This window comes from Procambarus clarkii, chromosome 4 (assembly GCF_040958095.1).
Source record: "Procambarus clarkii isolate CNS0578487 chromosome 4, FALCON_Pclarkii_2.0, whole genome shotgun sequence".
Classification (NCBI taxonomy): Eukaryota; Metazoa; Arthropoda; class Malacostraca; order Decapoda; family Cambaridae; genus Procambarus; species Procambarus clarkii.
Window position 1 is genome coordinate 41796077 of NC_091153.1, and position 14589 is coordinate 41810665.

The following is a 14589-nucleotide window of genomic DNA, read 5'->3' on the forward strand; positions in this document are numbered from 1 at the left end:
CCTATTGGCATGAACCTATAACAATGTCCTAGGCCCTTGTACTTACCAGTCATCTAGTTCTTCCTGACAGTGGCAGCCCCACCACCTTCAGATACACTACTGCAAATAGCTATCAGCCAATGTTGATGCTCAAGTCACTCACAACCTGTTTACCATCCTGCCAAGGTTGCAGGGCACTCGCCTAGTTGTGCTTGCAGGGGTTGAGCTTTTGCTCTTTGGTCCCTCCTCTCGACCTGAAGGGTGACCCCATCACGATGCTTCCGGCTGCCATCATGTCAGCACATTTGGGATCTCTTTGTGCTGGATACGTATTCTTAGCAGTAACAATGTTACAGGCAGGTGTATCAAGTGATGTACAGTATTTACAATTAAAGAAGTCTCATGTAACCAATGATTTAATGTTGAACATTATATACACAGTTTATAAGTAAAAGCACAAGATTCATTCACTGACCAAGACTCGCATACACATCAACAGTGTCAATATATTCACAAGTGCTATTTTAATTATACATATTTAAATAAAATTTTGTATAAGTATTTAGAAGCAAATTTCTAATTATTAATAATATACCACATAAATAATATATACATACCATGTATATACGCCGCCCGTCTTGGGCAGATATGTCAGATTTGGCAAGGCTCGTTCAGTATATTGACAAGATTTGTGTGATTACGTCAATAAAATTTGACATAAAATATCTTAAGTTATCAAAAGGAGGCACTAAATTAAACATCTTAAGTTATGCATTACTGTATAAGGAATAATTGCACCCTCCCCCCAATACTATATTGCATATTTAATGTTTCTTCTTTTTATGCAGATTGCTGACATTTCCCTTACATCTTGTATTTTTAACCATAGCAGTTACTTTAACCATGATATATTGTACAATATAATGCTGAACAAATTAGACAAAAATTGTAACAGATTTCTTAACCAAAGTCAACCTTGTCAAAATTTACATAATGATTGGGTTAACTTAAAAGTTACTATCTATGATTTGCATTATCTGCATATTAATTTTTTTTTTTACAATAATAGTAAAAAATTAATATAATTTATGTCTAATTGGCAAAACTATGTGAGGCCTAGCTAGCAAGTTCTGCCTAAAAGACCCAACAAACACTGTATACATACAGTACACATTACTGTAATAAGATACTGTACCTATAAACAGTTTCATGTACAAGGCAAATTAAAAATGCTGCCAAAATGTATGAATACACCATCCAACAGTCCCTTTATTCTTGTTTCGGCTTCTTCTTCTTTTTCTTTTTCTTTCCAACTTCTTCAGTTGGGTTTTCTATAACTTGTTCAGCTTCCTCATGCATATCTAGAGCCTGCCCTTCTAAGCTTACATCCTTCTTCTTTTTCTTCTTTTTTGGAACTTCTACAGCTGGCATCTCTTCCACTAATTCTTCACCACCATTCACCTCTGGCTCCTCTACTTCAATGTTTCCCGACTTTCTCTTCTTCTTTTTCTTCTTCTTCTCAACAGGTCCATTTTCTGCAGGCTGTGACAAAATTGTATTTAAAAACTTCCGAAGGAAAATCAGCAAGTCAATTGATGTGCTTAAGTGCAAACTGACTTGTGTCAAACATGTTAGCAACACACAAACACACGTGAGGGAAGGGTAGGGGGCGACAAGCAGCAAGTGGGGTCCCACGTTATGGTACCAGAACCACAACTGTTCTCCATTCATTTCATGGTCTTCAGGAATATATAGAAATGTGAATGAAAGCATTACTAGACAAAACTTTTCCAAAAGAGCTGCAGAGGACTACAAAGTACCATAAGAGGACCTAGATGGGCTGACTGTATGGGTGGATAAATGGTTATCGATGCTTAATTAATCCCAACAAATATTAAATACTGAGGGTTGGAGGAAGAGTTGATAATGGCAAATATTATTACCAGAAAGGCTTCTCTGAGCCAATACCTGGTAATGCCTGATATGATGTCCATGTGCAGGAAGAAGAAACTTTTGTACGAAGATAGTGGACCTAGAGCAAACTAAACATATAACAAAAGCCAATGATTTCTTCCCAATGGTTTCCCTAATTTTGGCATATTTTTATAATAAAATTAATCTGATTTGTATTTAACACTTTCGCGCTTTATATTAGATAACTCGTCACTGGTTTTTCTTACGATTCCGCATAACTGCCTACTTTTCTCGTCAATCGAAAAAATATTTCTATAAATTCCATTTTTTAACTGAAATGGATGGGGATACAGTACTTTTGTTTTGTAGAGAATTTATTTGCGAAGTTTTTGGTACCAGAATGAATATTATATCACATAAACTTCTATGAGTAAAAAAAAAAATACACAAAGTATGTTTGGGGGTGTGGCGAGCGTGTGGCAGTGGGTTCCCTTTAGCCGTTAATATATCCAACACGTGGGAAATATTTGTATGTGTTATGTATATGTCTGTGTAGGGAATTTTACTGTGATCACTGTCATACAAATTATAAAATGTTTCAACAAGTATAAACATGACAAACATCAAACGAACGAAAACAATGCGTTCGTTTCTGCCGCGAACGCATACTGAGCGACGTGGTTCTATATTTGGCGCTTCTCTTACACATGCTTTGTACCAATGTTATACAGTTCATCTTATAGAAAATTTTATTGCGAACACATTGGTATAAAAAAGAAATACGTACATAGAAAAGTAGGGTCAGGAAACGTATAAACTTTCCAAGCATGATTTCCCCCCTGTGTTTTCCCCAGTGCGCTCGCGGCTAACTACTCTCCACTTCACACACTCTTGCGGGTGGGCAATTACCTATATTAAACATTCATATGCATATGTCCGTGTAGAGAATTTTATTGCGATTCCAATGATACCAAAATTAGCGATGTAGGACAACTGTAGGCTTCGCAACCATTAAGAAAGTGGAAACATTTTGTTGCTGTTTGGCGCTCTCGGCGAGTGATCTGCATAGTTTTTTATTTGGTGTTGATACTCCTTATGCTTGGGCGGCATTTTATAGGTATGCTCTTATAGACAATTTCATTGCGAACACAGTGATACCAAATTTAAATACGTGCGCCTTCAATTATTGTCAGGACAGTCAAAAGAGTGTACACTTTTTCGGTCTTACCGCGTAGGCCCGCGAAGTGCCGAAAGCATCTGGGGTATTGTTTTTTTTTGAGCGCCGAGAGCGCGAAAGTGTTAAAAAGGGATGAAGAAAATCAGTCCAAAATACCAAAACAACATCTGAGGTACGCAAATGCAAAAATGGAAGGGATAAAGAAAAAAAAAAAAAGGTCCAAGTATGGATGTTACACCAGCTTTAACACCTGAAGCATAAATCAATAGAATAACATTAGCAGCATACAGTATTCAAAATATGCAAACACAATGACTGCATTCAAGATTATCAAAATAGTATACACAGCATGCATTAAACTCGGTACCAAAATATGTAGCACCGCCATGGAACCTATACCTGAGAAAGCACAAGAAGACAATTTATCGGGTCTAAAGGCATGCCACAAGACCATTACCATAAACAGGTGGACTGTCGAGACATGCTAATAAGCAATATGATCACTTATAAAAGATACTGAAGGGAATAACGTGGATAATAGAACTAGAATTAGTCTTTATAGGTGATAGAATATGGGATAGAACTAGGCTTTCCCAGGTGAGGAACAATACAATGAGACACAGGTGGATGTTTGAAAGTGGATGAGCCAAGATAAATTTAAGGAAATACTTCCCCTACAATGAGTGGTCAGCAAGTGGAATGAACTTTCTTTTTAGATTCGTCATCATCATGTACGTGTTTCTAAAACTAACAGCCTAAAACTGTGTTGTATTGACCACGTACACTACAATCAGACCAGTCCTGATCATGGGAAACAGGGAATAGGGAACAATCAGATCAGTCAGACCACCTGCTGTTGACCTCAGGACATGACATTATTCCAACTACAGGTGCCCCTGACATTGGACTACACTACCAAAGGCCATCATATACCTTTATGTGACCTCTCACTAGATTATATTGTACATTAATTTTAAAGCAAGTTTAACGAAAACCTACTCAAATCCCAGTAGCACTCATGATCCTGTGTTTTATAAACTTAATACACACACACATGCAGATGATGAATCATAACATGGCTGAAAAAATGACAAAACCACAACTCAGAGGATGGAAAAGCACGACTTGATAATGGTCCATTACGGACCGAAACGTCGTCGCTTCTCCATTTTCCGACTTGTGGTTTGGTCATCATAACACATACACGATATGGCAATGTGTAAGAAGATGATGCCATATGGTTGCAGCCGCTAATTACCTCTGCTACAGTCTCCTCTTCAGGGGCAGCGACAGCATCTGCCTCCTCTACAACTTGTTTTTTATTCTTCTTCTTTTTCTTTGGTACTTCCTCAGTCACTTCATTTCCAACAGCATCACCTGAAAGTACATAATGAAAGATAACTCTAAACATGCTCTTCCTACAATTCAAAAAATTTGACTCATGTGCAATTGAAAAGCTATTTTAGTAGCCATGGAATTCAGCCATCTCCATCAGGTAAGTCATACTGTTCCCATGTATGTGCTTAAGTACTGTCTGTACTGTGTGTATATGTACAGACAGGATAGATTAATAATCTGCACTGGAAAAGGAAATGATTGGCTTATCCAGACTTTCTACCTTTTCCCCCCCTCAATAATTTTAGCAAGCTCTGAAAGGTTTTGTTGCTAAATTATATGCCAATTCAGCCTCCCATTGTTATTACAGGCAGGCAGGACAGTTACTCAGTAGACAAAATATTGAAGTTCTTGTGAGACAGGATCACACATAACATTTGGGGTTTATGGCTCATGCTATGTAATATGAAACATTGGTTTACTGAGAATTATATAAACTATATAATATAGTTATAGTTATTTGTTAATGTCAAAGGACAATACAGCAAGTACTGTATTACAATAACAAACAAAATATTTAGTATAAATTTACCATTAACAATGCTGTCACGTTTACGTTTACTTGACTTGGTCTTCTCTTGTGCCAGAATATTTTTGTGTTCAATCAGTGCTTCACTCATCACTTCAACATTCTTCCGTGGTAAATCTCCAGTTTCATAAAATTTGAGCCTCTCTTCTACCTGGTCCCGAAGTTTTTCTCCAAATACCGTAGTTAAATTTTCTGGCGATGTAAAGAAAGGCAAAAATTAATTATAAAAGGTTCTTTAATTTAACTGTGAAGGATTCATAAGATTGTGTGTGATCACTTCAAAATGGCCAAGATAGTTCATACCAGTGGGACCAAAATATTTACAGAAAGACAGTAGCCATATAAAGAAGGCTTGAACAGTGATCAATACAGAGATAGAGAAACCAGAGAAAAGGTTAGAATATTATGTAAGAGAGAGGGAAGGAAGAGGCAATAACTGAACTGGAAGGGGAAATTAAAAGGAAAAAAAAATTACTGAAAAACACAGTAACTGGCAAGGGGGATAAGAGGGCAGTCGAGAGGAAAAACAAGAGAAGGCCTTAACAAGCACAAGTTAAGGCAAAACAATTAGTGTATAATTGAACACTTTCCCATTGCAATTAGGTTTTTTTAGCATCATCGGTACTCTGACAGTAAACATTCTGATGACACTAAAAGGTGTCATCAGACTGCTATTCATGAATCTTCATATATTTATCAATGCCATACAATCTACTATAAATTCAATTGTTTTCTAAATGCAAAACCTAGATTCTAGATTTCTATTCTCTAAATGCAAAATATTCTCTTATTCTCGTGACATTTACAAACATTGAGACACCAAATTTATAACTAATTTTTGTACATTGTCTAGTAACTCAAAATTAGACAATGTAAAAAAAAATGAATATTGTATATAATTTTTGTTTTGGTAAGTGGGACCCTAAGATACCCAGAACTGTTATGGCCGGCAACACACCTGCTGGCCAGAACATTTGTGTGTTAATCATTTCTTTACCACTGACACATCAGTAGAGTTGTACAAGCATAAAATTCAACCAAGAGAGGGAGGCCCAAGAGATAATAAAATAACAAATTATCAGTATTGCATACTCTCTCGGCTATTATGTATGTTATTCATGGATATGAAAAAACAATCAGGTGGTGAAAACCAGTGGCAAAGGCCAGAAAGAAAGTTTATGGAAATACTTGTCCCTAGTTAATTGTCTGTAACTAGCCTTTACCATAAGGATTGTACCTTACTGTATGGGTGTGTATTTGAGACAAAAGGCCTTTTCCCATCAAGAATACATGTTTACAAAAAATTGCAACTCACCTGTAAAGCAATCAATTCTAGAAGCAATGGAGCATTTATTTGCCAAGTAACGAGAGATTCTTCCTTTGTTGGCTGCCCCAGCACGTCCAATAAATGTAGAGTGATAAATTAAACCATATTTTGGAGTATTGCTCCTCGTCTTTATGGCCCGAAACAGTGCCTTTTCAGCTCCAAGAATCTGCACAGTTGAAGCGGGATACTTTGCTAAGTTGGTCAAGGATCCGGCATGAGAGATGAGACGGGCACCTACCCGCTCTCCAATGAGAATAGACAAATTAGGTGCGACTGATGCCATCTTACTTTTCAGGTATTCTGCCAGCTGCTTACGATATTCCGATAGTCCAATGACACGTTTGGCAAACCGTTCAATATTCATCAAATCAATGGGAGATATGTCCATACCTGAAATGGAAATTTAAGTGTTAATACTTTATGAAGTAAAAGTTGTGTGCTGATTTTCAAATAAAATTACGGTGTATAGAGTTTACCATTTCAGGAAATATTAGAGATAAAATATAACTACACGGTTCACTTGAACTAGGGCAACCGAGATAACCATTCACACACCTTCTCAAGAATACTGAGACAATTTTATATAATCTTCAACAAATAATTGCAATTGCCAAGTTCAACAAACAATTGTCTTCCCTCAATGCACTACAAAGTACCCAAATATAAATTTAGCTACTGTACTTGTACACAATGTTAAGGTAATACAATGTATGGAATGTATAGTTGATACACATTAAGGGTGTACATTCACATACAATAGAAAATTTAGAAAACTTTCTGGCCATGCAATTTTAACTAATACAAAATATTTATAAATCACAAAGGTATTCAATGACAGTTTGAATAACAAGAACCCATCAAATCAGAGATGACAAACTAATGATACTTTTTAATACTTTGACACCCTGATGATGAAATCTGTGGCATAAGAACAATACACACAGTGCATGCTAACGCAAACAGCGTCATCAATTAATAAATTTGTAAAAATTCCACTTATTGTCCGAATAATATGAAACTTCTTTAGTCACACAATGAACAGCCGATACATAATAGCCACACAATTTATGCACCTTTTATTTTATTTACAAGATCGAAGTGAAGGGACAAATACTATATAACATGACCTATAATCAAACATCTATTGAACAGTGTGACAGAACTTACCCATCGACATCCTAGATGCATCCAGTATGGCTTGTGCCTTAGCAGAATCCATTACAATCTCCTCCAATTCTTCCAAATTATCTTCTGAAATATGCTTGCGGTCTTTGATGAAGTTAGCGCACAAGCCATACTGATAATTGTCAGTAACTATTTTGGCAAGTTCTGGGAAGTGATAGGAGTACCATTCCCTGGAAGACAAATATATGATAAGCAAGATTGCAGCCGTTACTATTTTTTAACTGCAGGATTGTATGAACAATCCTAAAATTATTTAAGAATTAGTGTTATATTTAAAATATTTAACTGATGGAAAATAGTTCTTACAAACTGACCATTAAAATCAAATACTGTATTGATCAAATAAAAGTAGTGTCTGGCGATACATACTTGATACGCATTGCGAATGTGTTAATGTCTTTATCAAGCTGATCAACCAAAGCAATGCTTTGAATAATCATGTTATCCACTCTGTTGACATTGAATTTCACTTTTCCTCTTGAGTATGAGTGGCCTAAACCCAGCTCTGTTTGCTTCATAGAAGCTGGAGTCAGACCTTTTACAAACTGGTCCAAGTGTGTCCGGATACCACGTACAATCTGGAGCAAATAAATATTTGAGTCAAAATCTCCATGCCAACTAACTACAGTACAGGCATTCTTGCACAAACATGACAAAACATTCCATATAACCCTTTTAAATTAATGCCTATATGAAAGTGCCAAAAGCTGTGTACTTACCTCAGGAATAACTCCAATGTGTGTGACCGAGACATTTAACTGCTCATTAATGGCAGCCCCTAATTTAGCATCCGATACTCCTAACTGGACCTGGTTCTTCTTCCCTGTTTTTGGCAAGTTAGTCTCCAAAAAGGCACTAAGATCTTCTGTTACGAGACCTGAAAGAATAACGTAAATGGTACAGTATCTACTAAAACATGAAACCAGGAACAAAGCAGATGTCAATCACTAGGATCTTGCATAGTTTCTCAACCATAAACAAATTTTATAATGGCAAAGTAAATATAAACTAGACACTAATCACAGCCAATCAAGGCGGTATCCCTAAGGCCAGCATATCTCAAGACAGGAACAGTGGTGTAATGAGTACACAAGGAGTAATGAGTATACAAGGAATGATGAATACAAGGTGCTGAATTATAATAGTACAGTACTTATAATGAATACCGACTATAATGGACACCAAATAGTAACTATGCTTTCTCTTCTAGTCTTTTATACCCAAGGTGTTTATCAAATAATTGAGAGAAAAAAAGGTTGGCTAGTTATGCACCTTATATTTAGAAAGGATGTTAACTAGCTTTGGGCTCTTAATGTTTATCGCATTGTCTCCTAACTATATGCTATACAGTACTTTGACATTTTCAATTATGCTGTTTTACACGTTCAATGGTGTCCCTACTGATTACACAAGAAATTATTTCAATATCTAGAGATGGAAACTGTCCCTCTTAACATATTCCAGTTGCAAATTATTATGCATTTAGCATAATAATTTGCCATCATAAAAATGAGAGTTTGTCTACTCCCCTATAAGGAATTGTATTGCTTTCTCATCACTGAGAAGTCCAGTTATAAATTGCATTTATTAGTTCTGTATCTGTCAAGCCCCACGATTGAATGTTGGGAAAACAATTATAATATTTCAGTCAGTGTTAGATCGTTTTTCTAGTAGTAATAACCGACAGGCCAGGTGGGGGTTTTCTTACGAGAAACATAAATGCTAACATCGTAAACAAGTATGGAGTTAATGGAGTCAATGGAGTTAACCAAAGGGTTAAAGAACTTTAAGAACATTTTTATGCTAATAACAAGTGGATGAAAATACATGATGGCTATTGTAATTTTGAAGAATTTGCAACAAAGTTAAAAGGTTCATGAAAAAGTACAGTAATATAGTATTTTATATGGCACAGTTTAAAGACAAATAAAGATAAAATGAATGTCTATTCTTAAAAAAAAAATCTGTAGGTGTTCACAACCAATACTACTGGGGTTATTATTCGCCTTCATCAGGACATATGTATAAAACTTTGAAGCAGCTACATTATTAGTTTAAATATTGGAAGGCATATCTTGAGTAATGAGCTAATAAGTAACTTATTAACTCATTACTAAAGTCTGCCATGAGAGGGGTTACATATTCCAGTAACAAATGGATCTTATTTTATATTCATTTTATTTCTATTCTATATATTAAAATGGGATGGGATTTTCTAAATGGGATCTTCACTGCACCACTACCATTTATGTCTAGAAATTTTCAAGCCCAACATGTGATGGTAGTCTCCAAATATCACACAGGTACTAAATTTTAATTTTTATAAGTGTGAAATGATGTATGCCTTTGGAAGAAACAAAGGTCCCATTGCTCTACACTTCCAAATATATATAGGAAGCATACTTTTTGATCATGTATTAATGTTTGAAATTTGAAATCGTATGGATTGTAAAACATTTGTGTATGGAGATGTCAAGCAGGGAACTAAAGATTACAAAACCAAATGGTATCCATAGCAGGAATACCTTGATAATGACTATACTGAATGAGACAGGTTATCGCGAGGTTATCTCAAGATGATTTCGGGGCTTAGCGTCCCGGTCCTCGACCAGGCCTCCTTTTTTGTTAGACATCCCCCAGGAAGCAGCTGTCTTAACTCCCAGGTACCTATTTACTACTAGGTGAACAGGTACATCAGGGTGAAAGAAACTGCCCATTTGTTTCTACCTCCAACGGGGGATCAAACCAGGAACTCAGCACGAATCCTGAGTGCTGTTCACTCGGCCATCACCTGGCCTGGGGCAGTGGATGATTTGTACATTACTTAGTCAAAGACCAAGACTTCCTTACACTAGTGTAGTAGAATATCAGAAAGCAACTTACCCTCAGATATGGCATTAATATTTTCCAGAGCAGAGGCAGCAGAGGTAAAAGCCTTGAAGCCTACCAATTTGACCACCTGTTGGAACTTGGCGGCCTGAGTGGCTGCTGCCTCTACTTCAGGAATGAATGCTCCTACTTCTTCAAACTCCTTCACGCTAAACAGGCCATAGCCTGAAGCGTGCTCAAATAGCACATACAACTGTGAGCAAAAAAATAATTAAACATTAGCATTGAAAAAATAGTTAATCATGAAATTTATTGTATTTGTTAATTTTTAACTCATTTCTTATTGTTGAAAAAAATCAAACAGTATGGCACAAAGTATATACAAAACAATAACATTTTTATGCAACTGGCACCCATTATGGGCAATTATAACTGAAGACTGACCTAATGAAGATAGAAAGAGTTCATGGTACAGTTTCGTGTTAGTGTTATTACATCCTTTGATGCTTTAGGCATCAAAGGATGTACAGTGGTACCTCGGAATACGAGTGTCCCTGTATACGAGTTTTTCGAAATACGAGCAGGATTTGCTCGGAAGGCGAGGGTTGCCTCGGAAGACGAGTGTGTCGATACGCGTACAGGCCGACTAGCGCGTGGTGGCACGGCGATTGCGCCACAGTTTACCAGTGCCTCACGGCCAGTGACTATCCTGCCTGAATTCTTCACAAGGATTTACAGTTTTTTGTTAGATTTTTGCCCATTTGAGCATAAAAGTTGTTATTATATATCTCGCCATGGGTCCCAAGAAAGTCAGTGGTAAGGTTCAACCAAAGAAAATAGCTGTGAGTAGAGGCAGTAGAGGATGTCCCTTCTTCATTAAGAAAATGTGTGAAGTATGGGAAGAACTGCAAAGTTTTGTTGAAAAAACTCACCCAGATAAAGCTGTAGCAGGCCGTTGCATTGACCTTTTAAATGACAATGTGATGTCTTATTACAGACAAGTGTTAAAATGTAAAGAAAAACAAGTGTCTTTAGACAGATTCTTAGTAAGACAAGCAAGCAGTGAGCCACACGCAGGTCCTAGTGGTGTGCAGGCAAAAGTGTCAGAGTGCACACCAGTGAAGTCCTCACTGCCTGATGTTATAATGGAAGGGAACTCCCCTTCCAAACAGTAACACCTCTCCACCTCTTTACCATCTTCCATATGCCAACAGCAGTCATCAGCAAGGGTAAGTAATAACTTGAACATAGTTTTGCTGGTTTATTTAGATGAATTAGGTATAAAATTTAGTTTGAAGTGAGGTTTTTGGGTAGTCAGGAACAGATCAATTCATTTCCCATTATTTCTTATGGGGAAATTACCTTCGGATTACGAGCAGTCTCCAAGAACGGATTAAACTCAAACCGAGGTACCCCTGTAATTCTACTGGGTATTGTACTGGGTTGTTTTACAATCCAGCGGTAAAGTTGTTTGTATACTGACCTAGTTGTGCTTGCAGGGGTTGAGCTTTGGCTCTTTGGGCCTGCCTCTCAACTGCCAATCTACTGGTGTACAGATTCCTAAGCTTTGCGAGCTCTTTTCTCGAGCTTCTCGAGCTCTGTGCGTGTGTTAGAGAGAGAGACTTGTGTTTAACATTATCTAATCTAGCCTAGCGTACACAATCCTAAAACAACCGAAACATAACAAAATTAAGATAAAGCTTGGTGTTCTATATATTGTGTGCATGAGGCATGATAGTCACTATGATGCCAATATTTATCTTATTTAAATATATATATTTAATTATAAATATTTAAATATGTATACACACACACACATACACAGGAGAGTTCTTACATTCTTATAAAGCCACTAATATGCACTTAATTTTTCATAGGAATACGACCCAACAATAATTTAACCAGGTATCCATTCACTGCTGGATGAATAGAGGCGTACAGTTAAGGACTGGCACCCAATCAATCCTCCCAGGATATGAACCCGGGCCAAATCGATCACGAAGCGTGGGCGCCACAGGACTGCATTTTTAATGTGGACCTCTGATTTAGATCCTATTTGTGATCCTATCAGCCAGCTGTATAAGTAACCATCACAAAACACTGGCCTAGAGTTGGGTGTCAGGGTCGCATGTACGTGGGGTCGTATGTGTGTGTAGGGGTTGTATGTGTTTGTGTGTGGGTTTGTGTTTGTATGTAGGTCGTATGTGTTTGTGTGGGGGTCATGTGTTTGTGTGGGGGTCATGTGTTTGTGTGGGGGTCATGTGTTTGTGTGGGGGTCATGTGTTTGTGTGGGGGTCATGTGTTTGTGTGGGGGTCATGTGTTTGTGTGGGGGTCATGTGTTTGTGTGGGAGTTGTGTGTTTGTGTGGGGGGGGGTCGTGTTTGTGTGGGGGTCATATGTTTGAGTGGGGGTCGTATGTGTTTGAGTGGGGGTTGTGTTTGTGGGGGTAGTGTTTTTGTGTGGGGGGGGGGGGTTGTTTGTAGGGGTAGTGTTTTTGTGTAGGGGTCGTGTGTGTTTGTGGGGGTAGTGTTTTTGTGTAGGAGTCGTGTGTGTTTGTGAAAGGGTCGTGTATGTTTTCGTGAGGGTCGTGTGTGTTTGTGTGAGGATCATGTGCGCGCCTGCTGCAGTCACCACTCTACATCATGGCTCCTCACAACACACTTCACTAACTTATCCTCACCATTTTAGCGTCTAAAGTTCTTCTAGGTGGTACATGCAGTGTGCATGAAGGGTCCAAGGTTCAGTTCACGACACGGAGGCTTCTCCCGTCACCATGTGGAAGCTGCCCTCCATAAACACATGCCTGGCTTCCACAACGCTCCTCTGATTGGCTAATGAGCAGCTGGTTGTCTCCACCGACCAATCACGAGAGACTAATCAACTGTGTTTACGCTCCTACCTACGTGAGCATCACTTTGCGAAGCCCAAAAGGAAGCCTAAACTGTGGAAACCTTTTTATTTATTTATTTATTTATTTATTTATTTATTTATTTATTCATATATATGTACAAGAAGGTACATTGGGTTTATGAGAGTACATGGCATTGATGTTTTTACATGCTTGCAAAGCCACTAACACGCATAGCGTTTCGGGCAGGTCCGTAATCTAACAGATAATTTTAAATAGGGAATATATACCTAAATATATATAGGTAATATTTATATATACAAGAGTTCTTACATTCTCGTAAAGCCATTAGCACGCACAGCATTTCGGAAAGATCCTTAATACTTATTTTTCCCCGGAATTCGACTCGCCAAATCGTTTAAGAACCTCAAATTTAATGTATGTCATACAATAATAAAATCAACGGACTCAGATGTTAGCACTGCTCGGCTTAGACTCGGCTATAAATATATCTGGGAATTTGCATTACCTGTTGATGTATACAATGTAAATTGTGTCAACTAAATTATTCGCTCACACTCCATCACTATATGTGATGAAGCGCGAAAAGATACGTGAATTCAGAGAGAACTCTATAATAAATGTTCAAGAGATGTGTAAATATTTCATTCAAAAGTATCTACTGCCAGAAATTTTAGCCAAATATCCTCCGTTTGCTAATTGTAAGTAGTTACAGTGGTGATTGTAACGGATACTAGTCACTTGGTACACAAGACGGAAGCCACACACATATTTTTACCATTTCGGACACAAAATTAGTACCTTTTGTATATATCACTGCTCAGTATGAAAACCACAATATAATGCTATTAACAAATTAAAATCTTCTACTTAACAGGCATATAGTTATTAAATGAAGTGAAGTGATCCACTTGAAGTGGAGTGATCAAAGAGAAGTTTCCTGCCCGAAACGCTTTGCGTAATAGTGGCTTTAGACATTGTATGTACTAGCTCTATCTATGAATCCATCAACTTTTGTATTTCAATTTGTATGTATGTACTTTACCTGAATAAATAGTTGTATTTTGTATTTGTATTTGTAAGAAAAAAGTGAAGTGAAGGCACACAAACATGGTCGAACGCACAAAACACTTGACTGTGTTGATGTGATGACTTATATTGAATTTTGTAACTAGCTCATCAAGATTGTAACTTGCTTAGCTAAATGAATTGTGGGGTTCAGTCCCTGAGCCCATTATGTGCCTCTGTAACCCTTTCCACTACCGCCCACAAGATGGGTATGGGGTGCATAATAAATGAACTAAACTAACTGTGGCCAGTTTTGTGGGAGACTCCTATTACATTTACTGTGGTAGTTATACTTGTATATAATAATAATATGTATT

The 14589-nt window shown here is 37.4% G+C and overlaps 1 protein-coding gene across 1 annotated transcript; it reads right to left on the bottom strand.

Annotated features, from left to right (window-relative positions):
* Nucleotides 1–379: 379 nt before the first annotated feature.
* Nop56 (Nop56 ribonucleoprotein) lies at nucleotides 380–13175 on the bottom strand. The gene is made up of 9 exons (XM_045732408.2): nucleotides 13016–13175; nucleotides 10390–10588; nucleotides 8226–8383; nucleotides 7876–8084; nucleotides 7489–7676; nucleotides 6310–6711; nucleotides 4998–5186; nucleotides 4329–4447; nucleotides 380–1521 (listed from the first exon to the last, which is right to left on the bottom strand). Exons 1-9 carry the CDS (start codon nucleotides 13016–13018, stop codon nucleotides 1249–1251), a joined length of 1740 nt encoding a protein of 579 aa, XP_045588364.1. The 5' UTR covers nucleotides 13019–13175; the 3' UTR covers nucleotides 380–1248.
* Between the last annotated feature and the right edge of the window lie 1414 nt (nucleotides 13176–14589).

What these genes read in the sequence shown, in the direction of transcription:
- Nop56 (XM_045732408.2), bottom strand. An exon ending in TGCATCTAGGATGTCGATGG is followed by an intron (nt 6,712 to 7,488) that starts GTAAGTTCTGTC and finishes TTTCCATTTCAG; the next exon opens with GTATGGACATATCTCCCATT. An exon ending in AAGAGGAGACTGTAGCAGAG is followed by an intron (nt 1,522 to 4,328) that starts GTAATTAGCGGC and finishes ATTTTGTCACAG; the next exon opens with CCTGCAGAAAATGGACCTGT.